At 49.7% G+C, this 25,994-nt stretch overlaps 1 protein-coding gene across 5 annotated transcripts in view; it reads left to right on the forward strand.

Annotated features, from left to right (window-relative positions):
- CACNA1H (calcium voltage-gated channel subunit alpha1 H) overlaps window positions 1-25,994 on the forward strand; it is a 110,108-nt gene that overhangs the window by 72,264 nt on the left and 11,850 nt on the right. For 4 of the 5 annotated variants that reach the window (XM_050317252.1, XM_050317254.1, XM_050317255.1 and 1 more), the window contains exons 17-30: window positions 93-216; window positions 346-414; window positions 524-708; window positions 2,789-2,915; window positions 3,503-3,628; window positions 4,413-4,502; window positions 5,216-5,429; window positions 12,233-12,384; window positions 14,180-14,289; window positions 15,303-15,436; window positions 16,323-16,393; window positions 23,093-23,171; window positions 24,959-25,080; window positions 25,646-25,978. In XM_050317252.1, coding sequence (XP_050173209.1) covers window positions 93-216; window positions 346-414; window positions 524-708; window positions 2,789-2,915; window positions 3,503-3,628; window positions 4,413-4,502; window positions 5,216-5,429; window positions 12,233-12,384; window positions 14,180-14,289; window positions 15,303-15,436; window positions 16,323-16,393; window positions 23,093-23,171; window positions 24,959-25,080; window positions 25,646-25,978 — 1,936 coding nt within the window. The remainder of the gene's footprint in view (window positions 1-92; window positions 217-345; window positions 415-523; window positions 709-2,788; window positions 2,916-3,502; window positions 3,629-4,412; window positions 4,503-5,215; window positions 5,430-12,232; window positions 12,385-14,179; window positions 14,290-15,302; window positions 15,437-16,322; window positions 16,394-23,092; window positions 23,172-24,958; window positions 25,081-25,645; window positions 25,979-25,994) is intronic. The other variant, XM_050317253.1, reaches the window with a different exon arrangement.

A 25,994-nucleotide genomic window follows, 5' to 3' on the forward strand; every position in this document is an offset into this window, starting at 1 on the left:
TGGAATAGTGTACTTGGGGAAGGCTTTTGGGTAGGAGTCTCTTACTGCCCCGAACACCTGAAGGACCTTTTTTCTCCCCACCATTTCCTCAGGTTCCGGGCGATGTGCCAGAAGGTCATTGCCCACAAAATGTTTGATCATGTGGTGCTGGTCTTTATATTTCTCAACTGCATCACTATTGCACTGGAGAGACCAGACATAGACCCACAGAGCACGGTGAGTACCTGGGTCATTTTCTTCCTCCATCCCCCATCCACACCTTCATCTTCTCAGGGCAAGACCCTGCAACAGAAAAAGATGTTTGTTTTCTAACTCTGCCTCTCTTTGTTGTTCCGTGTTTGACAGGAAAGGATATTCCTCAGCGTTTCGAATTACATCTTCACTGCCATCTTTGTGGCTGAAATGATGGTGAAGGTAATTCCACCTTCTTTCCATGGCCCACAGCGAGGCCTGGCAAAGACCAGAACGTGGCATGGTTATGATCTGGGGGAAGATTTAAATGTCTCTCCTCTCTTGGCTGCAGGTGGTAGCTCTTGGCTTTTTCTCTGGGGAGAACACCTACCTGCAGAGCAGCTGGAACGTTCTGGATGGAGTCCTGGTCTTTGTGTCTATCATTGACATTATTGTGTCCATGGCATCAGCAGGAGGAGCCAAAATCCTGGGTGTCCTTCGAGTTTTGAGACTTCTGCGGACCTTGAGACCTCTCCGGTATGTGCTGGTGCGCCAAAGAGATTGAAAAAATGCACGTGATCCATCAAGGTCTGGCTTAATAACAGGAAAAACTGAAGTGCAATATGAGGAGAAGCATCTTTGGGGAGCACTAAAGTGGTGAAACTGTTTGAAAACACTGAAATGAGTTATAATTCATCTCCTCCAGCACGGAAACGAGCGGCTGGAGTTGGGAGTGAGAGGTGTTATCGTGTTCAGGCAGCGAGTGCAGTCAGTGCCTCCTCCACACTGCATTTTTATCAGGGTTTTACAAATCAGTCTGGCTCCTTCTTCAGCTGCACACACTCCCCACCCCCCCCCAGCAAAGAGCTGGCATTGGATGGCAGAGAATTTGCCACTGAACAGGTGCTGACAAGGATTTGAGAAGCTCCAGCATCTTTCCCTGCTCTCCTGTGCCTGCTGAGAGCACTGCACAACAATCCCTCCCTCAGCCAGGCCCAGGCTGGGAGAGCTTTCAGTGCTGGAGAAAAGGAGGAAAGAGAATTTGTGTTGAGGTTGTGATTATGCAATAACAAAGAGTGATCGTGCTTGGGGGGATTTTTATCACTCCCAGCTCCTGTTCTATTTCCATCCTGCTTGGCAAGAAACACGAGCCTTTTTTAAAGGAAATTTTAGGGGAAATGGGATAGTCACCTCCAGAAACCTGCAGGCTTTCTGGTGCAAAGCCATGCTTGTGAGAGTGATAGGAAGAGCCAATGTTTTAGGCCCAGGACCACAAGAACAGCAGCTTTTTGCTGCTCTGTGTTTCCTCAGTGACACGTAATTTCGGGTTTCTGTCTCCTCTCTTGCTCCCGTGCTCTGTTCTGCTGGTGGCATCAGGGTCCCCTGGCAGTGCTGGGCTCACCAGGAGCCACTGAGTCACCCTGGCCAGGTCACCCTGGCAGCACCTCAGAGCACTTGCCTGACCCACATAACCAGGAACAGAATTCAGGGCATAGGCAGTTCCTGAGGAAAGGCAAAGGGAAAAGAGAAAATTAGTGTTTGAGAATAACTAGGCCAGCTCCTATGAATAGAAAGGAATTCATCACCTCTCACTATGGCTTCACTTAGCACAGCCTCTCCTAGCATTACTCCAGGGACCATTCCTAACACTTTGGAGGTGCAGTTCAGGCTCCACATGATTTCTCTCCGACAGGAATGGCCCTGTCCCTGCAGACACAGCTCTGCTCTTTTCTCTGGGCTTGGCAGCCACAAAGGCCTCATTCGGTGTGAGCTCCAACCCCCTGCAAGAACTCACCCTGTCCCCTCCACAGACCCCTCCTAAAACCAGCTTGGATGTTCTTCAGTCAAAACACCCACTTTCTCTTCCCCTTCCCAGAACAGCTTGCTTGGGCTTGTTACACCTGGGTGTGCAAGCACATTTTTGAGACACCCATGGGAGAGCCATTCTCCAGGCACTCGTGCAGGAAAGCAACACACTTGTTCTCCAAAATACCCAAAACCTGCCCTGAAGGGCACTCCAGGCCCCTCACAGCAACCTGCTCCCTAATGGGATTGACCCTTTGGCTGTGGAGCTGCTGCTCACGGGTTCCTGGCAGCTCAGGGGCAGCTCAGGAACTAATTAGGAAGCAAATTGGAATTCCTTTGTTTGAGAAGTTGTCACGGGGCCCAGGCCTCTACTCTTCCACCTGTAGAAAGAGTCTCCAGTACCACTGTAAATCTGTTCACACTTGTTGTGAGAGGAAGGAGTTCCTGCCTGGTTTGGGCCCCTCTGCTTGGATCAGAGCCCTCAGAGGGGTCACCTCTCTGGGCAGAGGTACAAACAGCCCCATAATGGGAACTCTGGGATATTCTGCCCATAAAGAGTCTTCCCTCCCCACTCTGACCAGCAGCAGCCCAACTCTGCTGGCAGGGTGTCTGACACGGTTTGAATTCCATCTAATGTGACTGGGGATGTTCTGGTTGTCCAGATAAGTCACTAATTGTCTCTGAACGCTGCCTGCAGGTAGAGGAGGGTTGTGTCAGCCTCACTGCAGCCCAGACAAGAGGAAAAGCAGCTGGGTAATAACAGGTCATGCAGAAAAATTAAAAGTTTCATTGTCTTGTCATTTTTTTCCAGAGTCATCAGCAGAGCCCCAGGTCTGAAGCTGGTGGTGGAAACCTTGATCTCCTCCTTGAGGCCTATCGGGAATATTGTTCTCATCTGCTGTGCTTTCTTCATTATCTTTGGGATTTTAGGGGTCCAGGTAGAGTATTTCCCTCACCGTGGTCATCTCTAAGTGACTGCTGCAAAAGGGAAAGCTGCTTTTCTCACCTGCTGGGGTTAAGGTGGAAGGAATGAGCTTAAATATCTCCAGATATCAGATATCAGCCAGGATCTGGGAGGAATGCTCTGGGGTGGGGTTGGCATCTGCTCACTCAGGGGGGGTTCTTGGGATTAGAAGAGCAGAGAGACCTCCCTGAGGGACAGCACAGCACCAGCTCAGCCTGCCTGAGGGCTGGGAAAAGGACAGGCAAATTCCCAAATCCCTCCTGGCACTGTGTGCTGGGATGTATGGGATATCATCCTCCCAACAAGCCAGGGCTGACCTGCAGGATCACCTTCCCTCTGTGTCTGAGCCAATGTCCCAGGGCTGAGGTTTCTCCAGAGGGTTCTCCTGCCACGTGTGTTAAGGCATTGTGTGAGCTGGAAGGAAAGGACAGGAATTCCCACTTGGCAACCAACTCTGCTAAAGGCAAGAAAGATAAATCACAGAACAGGCTTTTCAACATTTCTTTTGTTGTTGGTTTTTTTTTTTTTTTCTTTTCTATTCTTTGTGCTTCTCAAATGCAGCTCTTTAAAGGGAAGTTCTACTACTGTGATGGTCCTGATGTCAAAAACATCACCACGAAGACCGACTGCACCAACGCTCGCTACAAATGGGTCCGGCGCAAGTACAACTTTGACAACCTGGGGCAGGTAAAACCCTTCAGTGCAGGGATTTCTGCACCAGCTCTTTGTCAATGAACACTTGAAATGTGCTGCTGGAGGAGGGTGTGGAACCTCCATCAGAGGAAGTTTCCAAGAATGACATCAATATTCATTTCTCGGTGCTGGATTAACGGGTGGACACGATGACCTTAAGAGGTCTTTTCCACCCCAGATGATTCCATGAGTAAAATTTTCTGTGGGTATTCTCTAGGTAAAAATGGATCAGGTCACTTCTTGATTTCTTGGAGAGAGACACAATTCCTTATTTATAGGAGAGTGTTGTCTCCTATAACCAAGAGCTACTGCTTTGGGATGCAGTCTCTCATGTATGGACCTCAACTGTCCCTTTTAGTCCCTTGATTTCTGGCTGCTGTGTTTGCAAGTTAAGAAAAAAGGTGCTTTCTACTGGCTGAAAAGCAAGTCAGCCCACAGTAGGAGCTGGGATATACCATTGCTTTTTGAGACTGGATGATGTTGGGCCAGCCTGAAATACTGATTTTTAGTTATGCTTTGGTGACCAGAAAGCCTGATGTGTCCAAGCAAAAGTCAGTCTATATGTGAGGGAAAAGGAGCAGTAACAACCCAGTTTGCTCCCTTTTAAACCAGGTTTAGAAACAGGTAAAAGTAAACCACAAACTGTTGCGCTTGTCCCTCAGCTCCTGGCCAGGTGATGTGTTATGAGCTGTGGGCTGGTTTTGGCGAGGATTGCCTGGTTCTAAGTTCCTTTTCTGGGGACTAAAATGCAAGACCAATGTCTTCTGTCTTCCTGCAGGCCCTCATGTCCCTGTTTGTCCTCTCCTCCAAGGACGGGTGGGTGAACATCATGTACGACGGGCTGGATGCCGTGGGCATTGACCAACAGGTACTGCAGGGTGCAGGGGGTTGCTATCACAGGTCTCGTGCCTGGGGGACTCCCGGTGTTTTTGAAGTCCCAGGAAAGAGCAGAGTTACAGGACCTTTGAGGTCCTGACTGCTCACTGAGCTGGCAAAGTTTTCCATTCTCCACCGAGTCGCTTTTGCAGCACCCTGTGTAGTACAAACAAGCACTGATGGGGCTTTTGATGAGAATGAGGGTGGGAAACAACCAGAAATGTCATGAAAGAGATATTCAGTTGGTGTGTTATGCGGCATTTTCTAAGTCACAAGTCTCCCATTAGCACCCCATAGTAGCTACAGTAACACTTTGTACTTAATTTTCCCCGGCTTCTGAAGATCTCAGAACAACTGAGAAACATGAGCCCACATCTCAAAAAAGAAAAGAAATCTGGAGCCTATCTTTAGCTGAAAAGATCCTGCTGGTGGGATGAGGCACATCCACTGAGGTTTATTTTTAGCTGTATGAAATAAATGCCACAATGATCAAATCCTGTATGCCAACTTAGGGCGGGTTTCACACCAAAAGTGACATTTTAGTCAGGGAGAAGGTGAAGGAGAGGCGACTGTTTGGGGGAAAAATCTCCTCCCAGCCCACAGCAGACAGCTGTCCTGTCTTGTTGCTGCAGAGCACCCGAAACCCCTGCCTTAAACACATCTCTCGTCTATGCCACTTCTCCCTTGTCTTTAACTCCCCACCAGCCCATCCAGAACCATAACCCTTGGATGCTTCTCTACTTCATCTCCTTCCTGCTCATCGTCAGCTTCTTCGTGCTCAACATGTTTGTGGGGGTGGTGGTGGAGAACTTCCACAAGTGCCGGCAGCACCAGGAGGCGGAGGAGGCGCGGCGGCGCGAGGAGAAGCGGCTCCGACGCCTGGAGAAAAAGCGCAGGAGTAAGGAGATGTACCTGTCTGGTCGGTAGACTGCCTTACAAACCAAAATCTTTCTGAGCCCTGCCTGCTCCCAAAGCCAGACTTTTGTGTTTTGTTTGTTTTTTTTTTTTTTCCTTTGGTTTTGTTTCCACGGGGATTCGAGAGGTTGTTTTGCTTCGTTGCCTCTCTTCGGCGGCGCCTTAAGCCTCGGGGTTGCCAACGCCCTGGAGTTGTCCTGGACAAGCCTGGTGGGAAGTATTACCTGTTCACCTGGCTGGGGGGGAAAAATCCTCCTGCAAGCAGAGTCCTCTGTCCTGCTGGAGTGTCCCAAGCACCTCGGTGTGTCCAAGGGATGTGGGGAGTGAGCTCCCTGTGTGCCTGGAGGCCTCTCCGGGGGCACCCCGTGGCTTAACGTGCTGCTTGCATCCGAGGATGGTGGTGGTGGTGGTGGTTTGATTTCTTAGTTCTTTTCTTAGACAAAATAGTTGTGATGCTTTTTGAGAGTCCTGGCGCATGGCCCCGCATGCCACGGACCTGCATGAGGGCATGGACACATCTGGGGAGAGGAGTGGAGCCCCAGGATGGGGCTGGCCGGGGAATTCTCCCCTGGAAAATGTCCATTACAAGAGATGCTCGTCCCATCGCAGGCTGGGGGGGCCCTTCATGGAAACACTGCCCAGCAGGGGCCATTAGGGTGCAGCAAAAGGCCTTGAGCCAAAATCTGCCTCTCAGCGGATCCAGCAGGGACCATCCAACCAGACCAGGAAAACACCTGAGCCTGTGCTCCTTCCCTGACCCAAACCTGCATTAATCCTCACCTCCTAGCTCAAACTAGCCAGGTGCAGACAGACACTGAATCTCTGCAGAGATTTAGAAGATCTCATTTCCCCTTTTGGTTTTTGAGCTGGAGGGAGGTGGAAATGCTGAAGGCAGCATTCCCAGCACAGTAAGGGAAATCAGCTTCAGGCTGCCAGGCTTGTGCAGAATTTCTGCCCCAATGTGCTGAGAGAAGACTTCAGATAAACTTAAAGTTTATATGAAATTAAAAAAAAAAAAAAAAAACCAAACTATTTCCCAGGAGCATTAAGCATCCTTAGAGAAAACAGACCGTGGCACAGGTAAGGAGGCACAGCTTAAGCCACAGCCAGTTGCTGTTCCTGATTAGGAAGTAAATCTTATTAAAAGCCTGACTGTGACTTGCTGTTTAGACACCAAAAAGAGCCCTGTCAAAGTGATGGACACTGTGACATTGCCCCTCTTTTATCCAGCTGTCTCCCAGGATAGACTTGAGGAGATATTTTGGAGTGCAGACCCAGGCACTGCACAGGGAAGGGTTGTAACGTTTCACTGAGAGCACACAGGGAGGAGGACAGATTTCTGGAAGGTGATCAAGGCAACATAGCAACTGAGAGGCAAAACATTTGGCCATGTGCTGGGCTTCCAGAAGGTTCCCTTAGATTGTCTGGCTCTACCTGCCTCTGTTCAGCAAGGACAGCTTGGCACCCGAATTTGAGCAGTTAACAAGGCGAAATCAAATATCTGATATGCATTTTGGAAGATTGCTATTGACATTTTAATGGATTTTTGGTGGGTTTTTTTTGTTTTGGTCATTTCAATGGGAGGAGTTTTCACCTCCTGGGTAAATTCAGAAGATGATGGATTTGCTGAAAAGCCGTGGCAGGCTCAGAAAGATGTGAGCTGTGCTTGGTGCCGTGCGGGGCAGAGTGTCTTTGGGATGTGTGTGTGTGTGTGTGTGCAGGGGTGGGATGGCAGCTTCCACTGCTTCCAGGTGAGGCCACGGGGCAGGATGGGCACAGCAGAGCAGTGGAGGAGCCAGGAGCCCACGTGGGAAGCCTGAGAGAGGACCCTGCTTTTGATTCAGTCACCACTTCTGGCATCTGAGAGATCACAAGAGGAGGGAGAATTAGGGCTGTTAACAGGGGCAAGATCCAGCATAGCCCCCAGATGAACAATCTGAGCACCACTTGTCCACCTGGGCTCGCTGCCTGCCTGGCCCCCTGTCTCTGTGTCCTGTCTCCTGTGTGTGGTGTCCCCTGTGCCTTTGTGGATTGAGCAGTCCGTGGCGTCTGTCCAAACCTGCACACACAGAAATGCCCCACGGAGCCAGGGCAGGCTTGGGCTCAGGCCTGGGAGCAGATTAAACCTCATCTTAGCAGTGCCTGGATGGTCCCTGGGCAGGCTGTGGGTGCAGATCCCAGGCTCTGCAGAGGGATTGCTCCGTGGAGGACACATTTTCCTGGAGGGATTTGGGACAAGGTGACAGCAGGTTCACTCTGCTCACAGGAAAGCAGAGGGCAGGGGGTTGAGTTCCCTGCAGAAACGCATTTGATGTGGTTTTGAAGGCAGAAGTGCACGGTGAACTGCTTTATGTGAGGAGAAAAATTCAAGATAAACCAGAATATTTTCCTGCCGCCGTCACTGCTCCATCCACTGGCTCTATGGGTGGATAAGGGTAGTGGAATTTAACAATCCTGCTGCTCCCAGCCTTTTAATGAGGTTCTCAGAAGACACAGACCCAAACCAGCCTCCCCAGATTGAAGTTTTTGATTAAAAACACGTGGATCAGCTTGATCTCCTCTGCCTGCAGGATATGGGGCCAAGTCCAAGGGTCCTGTGTCTGCTGGGAAGGCAGCAGATGTGTCAGGTCAGCTCTGGGCTTCAAAAGGCTGGAAGGGGGTCTGGGTGACACTGGGTGCCGAGAGCAGGGCAGGTAGTGCTGGAAAAGCTGGAAATCAGGGAATCACAGCCCAGGGAAGGCTCTGGCTGGGGACCAGAGAGCGCCTTGCATTGGTGTCACCGTGTCACTGGTCCCTGGGGAGACCCCAAAACCTGAGAACTCTGTAAAAGGAAAGCTTTTTCCCAATTCCTTGTGGCCACAGGAGTGTTCCTCCGAGGCATTTCCCAGCAGAGCTGCATCTGGGAATGGTGGAAAGGAAAGGCCAGTTTTTAAGACCCAGCAGAGATGCCTCTCAAAGCACTGACTGTAAAGCCTTCTCTGGAGGGGAACAATCTTGGGCAGCACACAGAGGTATTTAAATTAATGCATCCTCTCAGTGCCACAGCCCTCTGTGCATCCAGCAGGGAAACATTCGAGCTGTAACTAAAATTTGGGGTGCTGTATATCCGAGTGTTCAGTGCTTCCAACCAGGGAATTATCAGCCCATCTCCTTTATTTTTCCAGGCAGCTGCAGGTACGGAGCTGCTCCGTGCCGAGCGTGGATAAACCCATTAGGGCTTTCTAATGTTTCATGCAGAGGGTTGTAATGGAGGAGCTGTAGCTGGCAATTAGAATGCCAACCAAAATGCTTTTAAGCCGGGAGACGGCGCTTCATTAATTTTCATGTCAGCACAATCACAAGCAAAGAAGTTTAAATACTCTGCAGGGAGGTGAGATTCAAGCATTAGCCAACATCTAGAATTAGGGGCGAGAAAGGGCTGTGGTTTTCTTCTTTTTCCATTGGTTTAATGGTTTCTCCTTTCCCTCCTGCATTTTCAGCAGTTCAGGCCGTCAGCTGAAAGGAAACTTGTCTGTGTTTGATGGAGAGAGACTATTTACAGAGCATGGGGGGACAGGACGAGGGGTGATGGCTCCAAACTGAGAGGTTTATGTTAGACATTGGGAAGAAATCCTTCCCTGTGAGGGTGGGCAGGCCCTGGCACAGGTTATTCAGAGAAGCTGTGGCTGCCCCATCCCTGGAAGTGTCCAAAGCTGGGTTGGGTGGAGCTTGGAGCAACCTGGGCTGGTGGAAGGTGTCCCCCTGGCAGGGGCTGGGACTGGATGGGCTTTAAGGTCCCTTCCAACCCAAACCATTCCATGATTCTGTGGTGACAGGAGTCTGCTGGTTGGCTGGTGGGAGTCTCATCCCGAAAACCATTTCCCTGGAGAAGCCAAGGCACAGGTTGTGTTTTGCCTTCTGCAGTTAATGATGGATTAGGTCCTCCCTGTTTGCTGTGCCCACATCCCCGTGGTCCACTGTCCTCCTGAGCCAGGTTCTCCTGCAGGCCCCAGGTCTCTGGTTGAGCAGGCTCGTGGAGCAGTAGGTGTGTGCAGTGAACACTTGGCACCCAAACTGGGGAGTTTAAGATTGTATATTCTCACTTAGAGTTAAATAATGTGTGTGTGAGCTGAGAGGAGGCCAGAGCCACTTGCTTTGCTGTTGGCTGAGGTAAAACTGCTCCCAAAAAGGTTTGGGAATGACCAGAGCTGGGGCCTTGGAGCTCTGAAATGCAGCCTCCCTCCTGCCTGGAGGGGGTCAGAGCTGCAGTGAAGCTGCTGTGGCTGCTCTGTCCCTGCTTCCACCCCGCTGCAGCCCCCTCTGCCATCCTGGGATCGGCTGATCCGACACCAGCACTGCCGGGAGCCGCCGCTGCTGCGTCCCTCTGGCACATCCCCCAGCCTGGCATGAGCAGCATCTCCTCTAATGGACATTGCATGGGTTCCTGCCCTGAGCATGGCACTGTGCATGTGTTTTTATTGTCACCTTGATCCCACACTGTCCCTGTATGTCTCTCTCCACTGGATAAGTTCCTTTTCCGTGTGTTAACCTTGGCTTCAGGTGGTGTGTGTGTCCTAAAGGCATTTCCCAGAGCTCCTCATCCTGTGTCCAGTTAAACCTATCCCAGGTTTTCTGAGCAGAGAGTTGACCAGGCATAGCCTGAGCTGACAGAGAGACCTCTGGGCTGTAAAACAGACCCACCTTTATGGCTGGGTGCTTCCTCCTTAGTTTTTTTTTATCTCCAGCCCACCTAAAGAAGGAGTTGTGTTGCTGACAGGCGGCTTAGAAGTTTTTCTGTTCAGCAGCTTTACAGTGGAAAATGTCTTCTTGTGATTATCCTTAAGTAAGTAGTTTATAAAATATAATAAACACCTGATATTTTGCTGCAGTGGCTGCATTTGGGCAGGTTAGAAGGGAGTTACAGTCACCTGCAACCTATTTTCTTTGTGTGCTGCCAACCCATCCCTGCTAATGTTCTCCTGAGATCCAATAATCAACCATTACTCATCAATAAATAGTCCCTTAATATTACATTTAGCTACTAAGGGTAATCTCAGACCTCCCAATGAGCTGATTATTTGCATTCCCAAGAAGACATTTCCTTAAAAAAAAAAAAAAAAAAGAGAGAGAAAAGTATGTTGTAATCCTGAATACACATGAAAGCACATTGTACAGGCTTAAATAAATATCATCCTGCAATGTTTTTGTTATTATTTTTTAGACACGCTGAGCTCAGTGGCAAAGTCAGCCCTACCAGTCCAAGATGACTCGTAGGATTAAGGCACATGAAAGCAACAGAGAAATGTATTCAAAACCAACTCTCTTTGCTTTCATCTTGTTTTTCCACACCCCTTAAAAAATAAAAATAAGTCTTGGTGACCCTGGTCAGAAGGAAATGTTTTTCAGATGCCTCCACTGTACTTTTAACTACCGGGAGTAAAGAGCTGTAGTTGAAAGAGAGCAACAGATTCTGGTTCCCTTTATCCAATTAATTTTAGGGGTTTGGACTCTAATCTGGCATCAACTGCACCACCAAACCCCTCCACACACATTTTAAGAGTCATCTGAAAGGTATTAGCAGGATGAGAGGAGGGGAAGATGTATTTTAGGGAGTACTGAGTACTCCTGAGCTCATTTCCCTCCTTATTTTTAAGGTAAAGCAACTCCTTTTTCTGAGCTGCTCGTGCATTTAAAGCTTAATTTGCTGTCATATTTGCAAACCCCCCTCTCTGTTAACTGCAATCCTGCTCTGGCTTGGTATGACCTAACGTGTCTTTTTCCACTTGCAAAATCTGCAGTAATGCTGCCCTGGCCTTATGTAAACTCTGAATATTTACATTTCTTAAGTTTGAAAAGAATTTGACTCCATCTGAGTGCCCACAGCCATCTCTGTGGTCACAGTCTCATTTAAGAGAGACACACACAGTAAATCCCAGGGTAAGTAAGCCCAGTCCCAGGTCCAGACACTCTCCTTGGAACAACCCCAGGAACTTGGCCACGTGCAGAAATTTCCCTGTTTCACAGAGAAAAAAAAAGGAGGAATCATGACCAGAGGCAGAGATGGAAAATTCACGTGATGGTAGCCTGACTGAATATTTAACCTAAACCTAAAAAGAGCTTTTAGATGCAGCCAGGCCCTGGTTTTATGTATATATATATATATTGGTTCATGATGTATTTTATGAATATGAATTGACATTTATATTTCCAGGGGAGCTTGGGCTGATTGTCCTTGCAGAGCCCAGTGCTGAGCCCCCTCTGCGTGGCTGCTGGTGTCTGCTGTGCGCTCCTAACCCTCAGCATGTGCCCTTCAAACCCCCCCAAAATCCTCCTGTCCCAGCAGCTGAGCTCAGCTCGTGTCCTTCTCCCACGTGGAACATGCCTGACATCAGAGGGATTGGGATTGGGACTGGGATTGATGCCGAGCCCAGCCCAACGAGCCCTGCCCTGAGCCTCGCTCGAAGCCGGAGCTGAAGCTCAGCTGGGTTTGACGCTTCGAGAGCTCTTCCCTTGGCTTTGGGTCTCGCTCCCACCCCGCTCCTCACCCTGCCAGCTTCCTGCCCTGTTCCTTGAGGAGCTTTTCCTCGAGCCTGAGGCAGAGCAGCAAGGACAGGGAGCGTCCCTGGGAGGGAAAAGGTTGGCAAAGGTGCCTCGAGAGGTTTGGCTCTTCCCGGTAACCCACCGGGAATCGCTGGGCTGTCCCACGTGGATTTCCCGACTCAGTTGTTCCCAGGCTTTTCCCTGGATGCAGGTATGGCTGAGGTGACCCTCAGGCAGCAGCCCTGCAGCGGGGCCTGGCTCATGGCGTGCCTTTCCCTCTCCCTGCAGAGGCTCAGCGCAGGCCTTACTACGCCGACTATTCCCCAGCACGGAAATACATCCACAGCCTCTGCACCAGCCACTACCTCGACCTGTTCATCACCTTCATCATCGGGGTCAACGTCATCACCATGTCCATGGAGCACTACAACCAGCCCAAGGTGAGAGATGCCCAGCAACCCGGCCCCTGGGAAACCCAGAGGATGCTGTTCCCTTGGGATATCACTGACCAGTGGCCCTCCCTCCCTGGGATCATCCCACTCCAGGCCAGCTCCACCATTTGGGAGTCCCTTACCTCAGTCAAAACCTTCATTTCCCTGCTTTTGATTAAAAAAAAAAAAGAAACCAAACAGAGGATAAGGCTAGTGGAGAGGGAACTAAACTTCTACTAGGAAAAGACCAATCCAAATATTTCCTCCCTGTGACTGACCCTCAGGCTGTAAAACAGTCCAAAGTTTTAGGACATCCCACTAAGAAATATAAACTTGAAGTTACTGAGTGCAGAGCAACGTTTCTTTCCCTCAATGAGTTTAGAATAAACCAACTCATAAGTGCAACCCTTCTTTGTGCATCCTGAAGGCATCATTTCCCAAGAAGACCTTTGGCATAGATCATACAGCCTGTCCAAATAATAATCTTCCATCATATTATCATTCCTGGAGCTCAGTGTTTACTTTTCCAGTATTCCATGGTCTGCCAGGTAACCTGCAGATTCCCCCTGGATGCTGAGCCAGAGGGGAAGGTGTGTATTTTACCCCAGCTGCCTGTGTGCTGCTCTGCCCCATAATTCCTTTGCAGAACAGCCTCTTTTTCACATGTAAATGTTATTTATCCAGATTAGGTCTTATTTACACTCGATTTATGTTCACAAATACAGTGTTAGTAAATCCAAATGCAAACCGTTGCAAACGATGCGAGAAGCCAGGCTCAGGATGGAACAGCGAATTGTCCCCTTTTAAGCTGCCATTTTAATTTAGGCACTGCACCAAAAGTGGGGGGGGAGTAGTGCAGTGAGGAACACCAACACCTAAAAAACTTTCAGCTCTTGTTCCCAAAAAAATCACTGTTTGGTCATGCTATGGTGACCCCGTCATGTGTGTGGGGTCAGCAAAGCCCAGTCATCACACAGAGAACCTTCCTGTGCCCTGGGGCTTCCTCTGACATGCTTTGCAGACTCCCCTATTGCATTTATTCCCAATTCTGTCTGTTTGGATGTTCATAATTATCATTTCCTTATTGAAATCACAAAGATATTGAGCTAAATTCCCTCCCTCCCTCCTCTCCCCCAGAGCTGTTTCACTCTGCAACTGTCTATTTTAAGGTCCCAGCAAGATTCTTTTGCTATTGTTGGCCTGTAGCTCCAGTGAGATCCGTTATAAACACTCATCATGCTGGAGTATAAACACCGTGGATTCCTGACTTCCGAAGCAGCCCCGCGGAGAGCGGGAGCGTTGCACCAAATATGGACACGCTCTGCCCAGCTCTAGAGATGTGCCATTTTTCAAGGAGGCAAGATCTAAGCCAGCTCCCATGTTATTTATTTTTTCCGAGCTTTTGAAGCAAAGCCTTTGTCCCAAGGGGTTGCCATGCTGGAATCAAGAGCTGATCCATCAAGTCCTTTATTCTGCCCAAGGCTGGGCAGTTCAGGAATAAACTTCAGTAGGCGGGGAAGGAGTGAAATTTTTTCTGTCTGCCCCAGACTGAACAAGTTGTGCACTGAGGTTGAACTTGACAGTTTTAGGCCAACTCATCTTAGTGCTTTTGAGGTTTTTGTTTGAATCGGTGTTTAATCCTTTATTTGAGTTTTGCTGTGTGATTTAGCGAGCTCCGCGAGCTCTTAAACTTTATTTCTTTTATCTCTGTTCCTGTGTCACCCTTGTCCCTGCCAATTCCTCTGGGGTGGGGGGGTCTAGGAAAGGACAACTGGGCTGGTCTGACTGGGATCTCTCTTTTCAGTCCCTGGATGAAGCCCTGAAGTACTGCAACTACGTGTTCACCATTGTTTTCGTGTTCGAGGCGCTTCTGAAGTTGGTGGCGTTCGGTTTCCGGAGGTTCTTTAAGGACAGGTGAGACTATTTTAAACTCCTGTGCATTTGGGATTCAGAGCTGAACTGACCCACTTGCAGAGCCAGATGCTGGGTAAATGCAGCATCCCTGGGATGGCACTGAGTGCCTGCTGAGTGCTGGGAAGAGCCAAGGGCTGCCTCGCTGTGGGTGCAACCTTTCCAGTGTAGGAACTAAAAATCATAAGAACTGCAGGAGGAATTCCAGAAACCTCACAAAGGTCTAGATGCATCCTCACCCCCAGTGCCTCCCTTTCCACCAGGGCAGCTCAGAGGTCAGAAACAACCTGTTGGCATCAATCCAGCCCTCCAAAGAGTAGTTTTGGCAATCTGAGGACACAGAGTCCCCCGAAACAAGTCCTTTGGTGACTGCTGGCTTTGTAAAGCTTTTGTGTTCAGCCCCCCTGCCCTCAGACCCCAGAGCTGCAGAGACCTACAGATTTCATTCTGCATTCCACTGAGCCAGAAGGGAATGTGTATGAGAGCAGGTCATGGTCTGGTGACCTGCTGGGGAGCAGGGCAAGATTGGACACTTGTCCAAGATCAGCTTGGCTGCTTCATTTATCCTGACTTGAGTGGCTGGAAGCTGCTCTGAGCAATGTTAGTGATGAGAGTGTGCAGGACACGCAGTTTCTTCACCTCTTGCTGCCCTTCTGGTGCTGGTGTGAAGGGCCCTTTATGAGTGTTAGGCCATAAATCAAGGAAGATACTCAAGTGGAGTAATTCACGGGGCAGGTGACAGCGTGGGAGCAGCTGTATTGCATCACATCACGGGTCCCTCTAGCCTGGAGGCAGGCAGGGACACCTCCCAGTCAGCTTCCATCACTTCCCAGAGCTTGTGGCTCTCAAGGTGTCTGTGCCAGCTGCAGGGAGCTGCTTTTGTACCACACAGAGGACCCTGGGCCCAGATGAGAGTGGAGGAGCATTTGGGGGCTGCTTGAGCCTGCTTTTAACATACAATTTCCTACTGTGTGATTTTAATTTTTTTTTTTTTTTTGCCCCTCCTGTCTGTGCAGGTGGAATCAGCTGGATTTGGCCATAGTTCTGCTGTCCATTGTGGGAATCACCCTGGAGGAGATCGAGATGAATGCTGCTCTGCCCATCAACCCCACCATCATCCGCATCATGCGCGTGCTCAGGATAGCCAGAGGTGTGTCCTGCTCCAGGCTCTCAGCCATCCCTCCAGACACCTCAGGGAATGGTTTGGCCATTTGTTCTTCCAGTCCAGCTGGTTCTATGTCAACCAGAGAACCATTTTTCCAGTGGCATCTTAGATAGGGCTCTGAAACTTGGGATCACAGGCCTTTTGTACTGATCCAGACGAGAGAGGGAGGTGATGGCAGTTAGAGCTTGAGATGATGCCCTGCACTGGTGAAGTCTCTCCCCTTCACTCTCCCATTTTCCTGCCTGGGCACTCTGGAGTTCTTGTGGCTTTGGGTCTGTTTTCATGGAATCCCAGAATGGTTTGGCCAGGAAGGGACCTTAGAGATCGTCCAGTCCCACCCCCTGCCATGGGCAGGGACACCTCCCACTACCCCAGGTTGCTCCAAGCCTCATCCCATCTGGCCTGGAACACTTCCAGGGATGGGGCAGCCACAATTTCTCTGGGCAACCTGTGCCAGGGCCTCCCCACCCTCACAGGGAAGAATTTCTTCCCAGTAACCCTGCCCTGTGTCAGTGGGAAGCCATTCCCCTTTGTCCTGTCCCTCCATCCCTTGTCCAGAGTCCCTCTCCAGCTCTCTTGGAGCTCCTTTAGGTACTGGAAGGGGCTCTAAGGTCTCCCTGGAGCCTTCTCTTCCCCAGGTTGGACACCCCCAACTCTATTTTTGCTGCTATTAACATTAATTGGCGTGGGAAGTGCTCAGGATGTTCAGCTGCTCTGTGGGCCCAGCCAGGATGCAGCGAACTTGCCACGTGTATGAACAGCTGTGAGAGAGATGGAAACCCTCCCTAAGGATCTGAACCTGGATTTCCTGGGTGGATTTTACTTGTGAGATTTCCCAGCCCTGCTGACCAGGATTTGCTTTTCATTCCAGTGCTGAAGCTGCTGAAAATGGCCACAGGGATGAGAGCTCTGCTGGACACGGTGGTACAAGCCCTTCCCCAGGTAAGCCCCCAGACTTCATCCATGCCCTTTTTGGGTCTGGGGACAGCTCTATGCCACCATTTGGTGGCCACTAGAAGCCACCTGGGGAGATGATCAGCCTTGTCTGAGCCTTGGTAGCAGAGTTTTTCATGGCACATTCTGCTCACAGTGTGTGTGTTGGGTGGGAGAACCAGAGTGATGCATAAAGAGTTAACAGAGTCAGAGCTCTTTGAAAGTCAAAGCTCTTATAAACCACAGATTTCACTGGCAAGTTCAGGAAACACAAGGACAGACAGAGAAGGGTGTTGGTGAAAGCAATGGGAGCTTCCAACCCAGCAGCTTTGTGAGGCAGGAACAACCATGTTTAGGGACATGGCTGCCAGAGGAGCTGCAGCCTCCAAAAAGCAAATTTGAGAGATGTTTCTGAGTGTTGAAAGCTTGGAGTGGGGTCTCAAATCACCCTGTTCTCCTGAGCTGCAGGAGGAACAACGATGCTGCCAGTCTGAACATTTGCTAGGATCCTTCAGGAGTTCAGTTCCTGGAGAGCACTTTTTAATGGATCTGTTTACCTGGGAAAAGAATGAAAGAAACTTTTGTGCTGACTTGCAGTCCTCCATCAGAAGAATTCCAAGAAGTTTAGGGTTCCTTTGTTTTTTTAGATCTTGTCCTCTTCAGGCTGTGTTCTGGTGGTGTGTGAGTTTGATGGTCTGAGCTCTTTGGAGTCAGCTGCACATCCCAATTTCCTGTATCCCCAGGCTGCTGTATCCCACCAGACAGTGCTAGAAACATTTACTGCCAGGCTTTAGCCAGAACTGAGTCCCAGATGAAGTGCCAGAACCCTGCACCTTCTCCTCTGACCTGGCAGTTCAGCAGCAGCACTTTGAGGATGCACAAACATGGTCAGACAAGTCCTGAGTTTTCAACCCTTCCAGAACATCCCACAGTGGAGCTGCTGGAAGGGGCTTTAGGAACGGGACCAATCCATTCTGTGTGTCCTGGGATGGACTGGGAGAGGTGGTGGGCAGCCACATGTGGATTCCTGCCTGCACAGGAATTCCCTGGGAACAGCAGGATGTGGCTTGGCCAAGAGCAGACACTGTGTTGGCGTCTCCTCCAGAGGATGAGTGGCCACAGGAAAATCAGTACAACTGCTCCATGGAATCACCCAAATAAACCCCTGTGACTTAGTTACTGAGTACAAAGCAGCCCCTGATCTATTCAAAGTGAACTGGAAAACAAGGGGAATTTCTTTTTCTTGGAAAGACCCATTTGCACTTACTTTTCATCACTGCCATAAAGATGTTTCTAATCTGAGACAATTTGTCCTTTGGTATTCAGATTTCCTTTGCAGTGAAGGATTTTGGCTGAGACTAAAGCAGGGATTTACCAACCTGGCCCTTGGCTTGGCATTTCAAGAGATTATTTGATTTATTTTTTTTTCTTTCAAAAAGCATTGTGATTGCAGATCATATTTTCTCTCCCTCCTTGGTTTCTCTGCCCCCCAAACAATAGGGTGGCTGCAGGCCAGGCTTTTGGTTTCTTTGGGGTGTTCTTGCAGTTTACATTCCAACAAGGTCTCCATTAAAGGGAAAACCCCAGGGCTATTCCAAGCAGATCTCATGCAGATAAAAATGCCAGTTTGGCCTCCACTGGAGTTGAGAAAATGAGAAGGGGAGCTTGGGGTGACCCCTCCAACAACAATCACTCTTCACAAAGCTGCAGCTTTCATTTCCAAGGCAGGGGATGAGTTCCTACCCTAATTAATTTAGCAGCCTGAAACCACAGCTGGAAAATCCTCATTGAATGTGGCTTCTAAGTGACAAAAAAAAAGCTGATTTCATGTTTATTCATTAAGGTTTGGGGGGCGAAATTCTTTGTGTGGTGAATGTAGAACAGCCCTTTATGGGCTGACGATGACAAGGGATTGTCAGTGCAAAACACTTCTGATTTTCTTCTGGGTGATTTTCATCAGCTTTGTTTTTTATCCAGCAGTAGATAACAGTTTGAGTAGCACTTGGAGAACCAACTGTCCCCAGATTTGGGGGAATGTAGCATTTCTGATCCAAGATTGAGGCTGTCACAGACTTAGTCTCTTCTGGAAGTTCAGACTAAACCTTGAAAAGTGTCAAGGATAAAAAGTGTTAGGGAATCAGCCATCCCCTGTTAATGAAATACATTCTTGTTTACTCTTCCTGCTAAAAATTACCTGTTGTTTTAGTGTGAATTGGCCAAGTTTATTTTGTCATTGGATGTCATCTTGCTTTTTTCTTCTAGCCCTTCTTTTTTGGAGCAGTGATAGATAAAATAATCTCTTGCAGTCTGGCAAACAGAAGAGCACTGAACTCCTTTAATCTCTCAGTATGAAGCAGGTTTTCAAGACCTGTTTCAAGTGTTTTCCTCTTCTTTATGAGCTCTGGCCCCATTAAGACTCAATAATGAATTACACCACTCATCCATCAGCTGAATATTTCCTTGCTTGTACATCTGGTGGCTTTGTAAGCAAAGTCTGCTCTGTGAGACTCCTGTTTGATGGTGGCCCTTTAGTCCTTTTCCCATTCCCTGCTTTCCGAAGTCCAGTTCACCCTCCCTGTACCTGCTGTCAGATTTGGAATGTGGCCTTTGGCTGGGCTGAAATGCTCCTGGGGTAAATGAATCCCCCCACACTGCACTGCCACCAAGAAACCCTGCAGTCACTGTGGGGCTGCCAGAGCTCTTCCTGATGGAGGGGACAGAGGGAATCCAGTCCAATTCCCACCCTCCTCCGCAGGGCCAACAACAGCGAGACGTGGAACTCGCCTATCAAAAGATCTGGGCTCCTTTTCCTTCTCTTTTCTCCCTTGATCCACTGATGGCATTAATTAAGAGCAGGCTGTACAATACACCCTCCTCTTTGTCTTCAGAGCTTGGATCTCCCCCTGGATGGACCCTCTGCCAAGGAAAGAGGGAAGAACTCCTTGTTCTATCAGTGCCCTGAAGGGCAGGATCTGTGGTTTGCTCCTGCCCAGGACCTTCTCTCCTTTTGGTGCTGGAATTCCTGTGCTAATCTCACTGTCAGCTCCTGAGGAGGTTTTCTGGTGTGTCTCTTGGAGGACAAAAAGGAATGATCTGCTCTTGCCAGACACTGCAAACCCCCAGGGATGTGAACTCAGAGAGCAAGACCGGGAATGTCTGAGCATCGAGCAGGGGGGATGAGGTGGATTTTGGAAGATAGGTGTGTGTGGGCTGGGCTGCAGAGAAGCCTGAGGGATGAGAGCAGCCAAGCAGAAATCCTGAGGTACAGAAGCACCCCCTGCTGGCTCTTGGCACCGTGGGCCTGAGTGGACACACAGGTCAGCTGGTGGCCCGTGGTTTCACCAGTGACACGGTTTCAGCCTCCAAGGTTGTCTGTCTGGCCCTTCCCACTAATCCTGGAATTCTCGCAGATGGCCTCTGTTTTCCAAGCAAATGTGTCCATTTTCTCTGGGGTTTAGTGCATAAATTAGCCTGTGCTTTCCCGCTGCCAGGATTGTTGCTTTGGCTGGAGAGCGATGGAGGGAAGATGAGCAGGACTTGTGTCCTTGGAAAGGTTTGGCAGGGGCTTAGTTCTGTGAGAAATTGCTCCTGACAGGCATTCCAGGGAGCTGTGTGCCCTGCCTGCAGCAACAACTGGAATGCCAGGGTGTGATGGAGGAATGATGGATGTCAGAGCTGGAAGAGGCACAGGAGGAACTGGTTTCACCCAGGCATTGCAGGGCTGGGACCAGAGAAGGCATTTACTCCATCAGTGCCTCTCCCAGAGCAGGGAGAGCAGAGGCCAGCTGGGTGTGTGCAAAGTCCCTTTCCTTGGGAAAAGGAAAGCTATTCCAGGGCTTTTAATGGCAGGTCACAGGTTCAGCTGGGATGCACTGTGGGGAAGGGTGGTGGTTCCTCATAGAAGCCCTCCCTGCTCCTCTGGGTGGGATGGAGGACTCTGCCTGTGCCCACAGCATCCCTCTGTCCCGGGCACACAGACAGCTCTGCCAGCCAGGATTCCAGCAAGTGAAGGGCCAGGAGGAATCACAAGATGCTCACCAGCATCTCCATCTCCGGTGGCTTCTCTGAGGTACTTGAGGGCACCAGGAACATCTCCAGGACGTTCTTCATCTCTGCTTCACTCCCTGCAGTTCACAGCCTTCCTCAGTGCTGGAGCCCCAGGAAATGATGGATAGCCCCTGGCTGCCAGAAAAAGGGAATGTCTGGAGTTTGCTGTGCCCAGCCCAAGTCAGGGGGAGTTGGATGGATAACCAGAGCTGCCCTGTTCAGTGCTGCTGGAGCAGAACCACCTCTCAGAGCCTGCCTGGCTGCCAGAGTTGAGGCTTCTGACCAGAGACTGGATTTCTGTTCCTGGTGGAGAGTCCAGCCCAGACATCCCAGCCTTTGGCTGCTGAGCTCCTGCCCCCCTCCCATTCCTTCCAGCAACATGATTTGTGCCCCATCTTCTTCTTGTCTGGTCTCAGTAGATCTCAGAGTGCTTTGGAGACATTAATTACCTATCCCTGAGGGAATTACAGATGGGGACGTGGAGTTGCAGGAGAGGAATGACTCACCCAAGGTCACAGACAACTCTCAGTCTGCCTTCCCTCTGCTCACAGCCACTGCCTGACCTGCTGCCTCCACCTCAGCCTGTCCCTGTGTCCCACCTGTCTCTCACATGGCCACATTTCCAATTCAGAGCCAGATATTCAGGCACTTCCCAAGAGATCCTGGGCACGAGCTGAGCTCTGGAGCTGCCCCGTGTCTGCTCTCAGGGGTACAGCAAACCCCACATCAGCAAACAGGACTCTTTCAGCACTTTAAAGCTGTGCCTGTGATGCCTTGAAGGACTCTGTTGTGAGGCTTTGTGGCCTTTGAAGGACTTGCTATGAGCCACCTTGGCTCAGTGATGCAATTAGTCACCATCATAAATACAGAATCTTTTGCTAATGCCCACTAGAAAGCAGCAAATTGTTTATGAGGAAATGTCAGCTCGTAACATCCTCTGCAAGCTGAAAGCCAGATGATGGTTTTGACTGATAACCTGGTAAGAACTTTGTTGTTAGTCTAAATTCTTTGGAGTTTCATCAGTGCCATAAGTTTGCAGGCTGATTTATTAGGCATTAAAATAGCAGTAAGATATTCAGGCTGCTTTGAGCAAAATCCAAAACCCTCTTGTGCAGGGCTTTAATATACACTCGACTTCCAAGGCTTGTTTGTCGCTTTTATTCCCCTTCCCTTTAATTATTTGCTCATTTGCCTCCCTGGCAGTGTGTGTGTATTTGTGCATGTGCCTGTTTTCTTGTGTTGTCTCATTTGCAGTCACTTTGCCTTCTAATGTCTCCCAAACCATCAGGTTTGTCCAGCAGACACAAGTTAGGAAACATTGTTCCAGAAGACAGTCCAGGCAGATGAAATAATCCAGCCCAGCCATCCCCATCCCTGTTCTATCTCTGTCATTCCCTGGAAGATGGCAGTGATGTTGGTGGAATTGCAGAGCTCTGTGTGGAGTAGCCAGTGTAGGCTTTACAGCAGTTACAGTCTCCACTGGGTGATTTGACTACTCCCATTTCTTCAACACAAAAAAACCCCCAAACCTCTTTTGTGAGTGACAGCTGTGTTAATTTTATGATAACAGTTGTCACACTGATAACTCTTCTGATGAAATTAAGGAGTGTGGTGCAAATCCCCAACACCACTGTGGCTGTGCCACCTCAGAGAAGAAAACTCTCAAAAGAAGAGTTCATTAGAAGAGACCCTGGAGGTCAGGGTTCCCTCTGCCTAGTTCATTGTTATTTAGGGATAAATGATGCTTGTCCTGCCACGTGTGGTTGGAGAACTCGATCACTTTATCTCTGCTAGAGCTGATAGACACAAGCAATTAAAGTGGCAGGAGAGATAAATGTGAGCAGAGTTACTTGCAGGTTGTGGCAGGTCAGGTTACTCTGCCCTTCGTGTTCTCTCTGCCTAAATCACACAAAAAAAATCTGCTCTTGAAGATGTTTTCAGGGCTTGGATCCCATGTCGTGATGGATGGACTGCAGTGCTGATAACTGCAGTGCCACTGGTACTGAGAACCTTTTAGCATCATTTCACTTCTCTCACCCCCCTTCAGCCACCTTGCTGTGCTCATTAGCACCTCCAGCAGCACCTAGAGCTGCCAGGTGCCTTCATTTCAGTGTTGGTGTACAGAATAAGGCTTTTCCTTGGAGACACTGAAAGCTAAAATTCGGGAAGTTGTTGTTGAGGAATGTCCGTAAAGGGTGAAACCTCAGAGAGCTTCACCTCTCCCTGGAGCTCATGTTCCTTTGCTGAAAGCCCTCCAGGCCACTGGAACCTTTGGAAACCAGGCAGTTCCTCTGGTGGCTTGTTGTTGTCACTGTCTTCATGCTCAGAGTCCCAAACAGAAGGGAAAGGCCCCTGAAGTTGAAAGCCCCAGGTCACAAACTCCCCTTGCCCTGAAAGTGCCCCTGAGAGCGGCCAAATTCCAGATGAGTGGAGGGTGATGGAGAGGCAGATGGAGTATCTGCCCATTCCCACCCACAGAGGAGCTCTCTGGGTCCCTCAAAGCAGAACTGTGAGAGGGGACCAGGGTGTTGGGAGCCGGGGCAGGTGTGGATTTGCCTCTGGCCGCCCGTCCCTCCTTTGCTTGTGTTTAAAATGTGATGGAGTGATTTAATTCATGACCTCAGACTTGCCTGACCCTTGTTCTGCTTTCTCCTTGTGTAGGTAGGGAACCTTGGCCTACTTTTTATGCTCCTGTTTTTTATCTATGCTGCCCTGGGAGTGGAATTGTTTGGCAAGCTCGGTGAGTAATGAGCCCGACGCCCTCCGTTTCATCCGGTTGATGTTTATTTGGGATCTCGCCGTTTCCTTTCTTCTCTCTCTCATTCCCGGGCCTTCCTCAGCTTTCACAGCTCATGTTCTGAAGATGAAAGTTCCCTCTTGATCTCAGGGTCGCAGATGACACATGAGGATGTAACACAGAACCTGCCTAACGTGCACAAACACGCATTTAGGGACTTGCCCAACACCACCCTTGGCTGGAGAGGAACTATTTACTGTTTAAATATAATTGTCCAGCGTGGCTATGTCCACAAAGATGGAAGTTTGCTACTGGAGACAGAACATGAGTCTGCAAAGCTGGATGGTGGTCAGAGTGGTGCTGGAGAGATGCCACCACAAACACGTCCCTCCTCGGAGCTTCCCCCACGCCCCGTGAGCTCCCTGCACTTGGCTGACATCGCTCTTCCAGCTGCCCAGGGCTTGCCTGTCCATTGTTCTCAGCATCACCTTCCCCTTTCTGCAGAAATCAGGGAGTTCCTGGTTGTCCAGTTATTCCTCCAGCTTGAGGATGCTGGAGCTGGTCGGGAATGTGTCCATCAGTAAAACCAGGTGGAGGCAGAGAGCAAACACACAGCCAGCAAAGCCAGGGCAGAGCAGTCCCTGCCTTAAAGATGCTGCTGGAAGGAGCTGTGTCTGCCTCCCCAACATTTCCATCCCAATTAGGGCTTCAGGAGCACAGAAGGGCCCTTCCTGCACAGAGGGTTTATGGCTGTCATTAATCCCCTTTATGAGTCCAGCCCTCTGCTCAGATTGCAAGTGCCTGAAAGCAGAATAATTCTTTCAACCAAAAACAAATTATTTTTCAGTCTCCAACAAATTCGGGGGGGGGGGGGGGGGAGAAGGAAATTAATTCTGTATCCACCCCAAGTGAAATACTGTGGGTTTATGATACATATCTAGATATATGTATGTATTTGTTCTGTCACAAAGGTGAAGAATGGCTTGTTCACAGAGGCACCTTCTGCTGCTCTGAATCCTGGTTGGTTTTCCACACATACACTGGCAATGCCAGTCCCAGGATCATACACTGGGATCTGCTCTGGGGCAGCAAACTGGGAATTTAACTGGGAAGCAGCTCACTCCCTTTTCCTGCTCACTGCGAGTCCATGTCAGCCACAGGAACCATCAGCACTCCCTTCCCCAGGGCTGGTCATTTGTGGGTTGGTTTGGTTTTGTTTCTTTTTGCTTTTCTGTTTTTCCTTCCAATTTATCTTCAAATAATTACCTAAGAGTGAAATGCCCAGGCAAGAGACATTGCTGCCTGACCTGATGAATATTTAACAAGCCTGTGTTTTATGGGAAGAGGGATATTTCTTATGTTCAATTTGCATTCATTAGGATATTAATTCTTGGGGGGGGGGAATGTCAGGTTGCTCCACTTTATCTCAGTGAATTATCCCTCATGGTAGATGTACCCTGTAAAAAACCATCAAGACAAGGACATAATCAAGAGGAAAACAGACAAAGGATGCTGTGGAGCAGGATTTGTTGAGGCAAAACAGGAATTCTGCTTTCTTCCACCTCCTTTTAGACCTCTTGGTGTTGGCTCTGCCCATAAAGAGAATCGATCACAGAACGGTTTGGGTTGGAAGGGACCTTAGAGCTCATCTGACTGCACCGTGAGGTCACCACTCCCTGGTGCCACCTGTCAGTGTGACACAGCCCAGGGTCCCACCACCACTCTTGGGGGCTGCTCTGGGGGAGCAGATGTGGCTTCACTGACGGCGTTTCTGCCTCTCTGTCCCGCAGATTGCAGCGAAGAAAATCCCTGTGAGGGCCTGAGCCGCCACGCCACCTTCACCAACTTCGGCATGGCCTTCCTCACCCTCTTCAGGGTGTCCACGGGGGACAACTGGAATGGGATCATGAAGGTGGGTCTGGGCTCTTTCTTCTCTCTGTAGGTACATAAAGATTTCAAACGGATTTTAGTGTGAAAACAAAAAGGTTTCCTCTTAAAACATCAAAATTAAGCTTCCTAATTTCAAGGCCACGCGTGTCTTCGAGCGGTGATTTGCCCTAAGGCTCACCCAGCCTGAAACTTCATTCCTTTATCTAATACTTCAGGAAAATTATGCCAGTCCTTGTGAGTGAGAGAGTAACCCTGTGTTCTGTGTCCTGTGCCTTTGGGATGTATCGGAGAATCCCAGAATGATTTGGGTTGGAAGGGATCTTAAAGCTCGTTCAGTTCCACCCCCTGCCATGGGCAGGGACATCTTCCACTAGACCAAGTTGCTCCAAGCAACACCTCAAGGGATGGTCTACAACCTCTCTGGGCAACACAACCTCCTCTTTGCAGATGATGTAATTCATATTTTCCATCCATTTTAGTTGTACCTACGAGCCTTTGTGTGCAAGACCTCTTAATTTGACGTTGCTGCGTTCGGAGCCCAAGGAGCCCTTGTTAATCCCTCCCCTTTCCCCCCCCTCCTGCTGCAGGACACTCTGCGGGAATGCACTCGGGAGGACAAGCACTGCCTCAGCTACCTGCCCGTCATCTCCCCCGTCTACTTCGTCACCTTCGTCCTCATCGCGCAGTTCGTCCTGGTCAACGTGGTGGTGGCCGTGCTGATGAAGCACCTGGAGGAGAGCAACAAGGAGGCCAAGGAGGACGCTGAGATGGACGCTGAGATCGAGCTGGAGATGTCCAGAGGGACGAGCACCTCGGCCGCGGGCGGGAGCAGGGGAGGTGCCGTGGCCCCCGAGGGCCGGGCGCCCTGCAGGGCTCAGGACAGCCTGAAGGCAGCGGTGCAGGTGAAGCACCAAGCCCTGGTAAGAGCTCCCAGAA

The sequence above is a fragment of the Myiozetetes cayanensis genome, unplaced genomic scaffold (genome assembly GCF_022539395.1).
Source record: "Myiozetetes cayanensis isolate MyiCay16 unplaced genomic scaffold, myiCay2020 scf20-37, whole genome shotgun sequence".
Classification (NCBI taxonomy): Eukaryota; Metazoa; Chordata; class Aves; order Passeriformes; family Tyrannidae; genus Myiozetetes; species Myiozetetes cayanensis.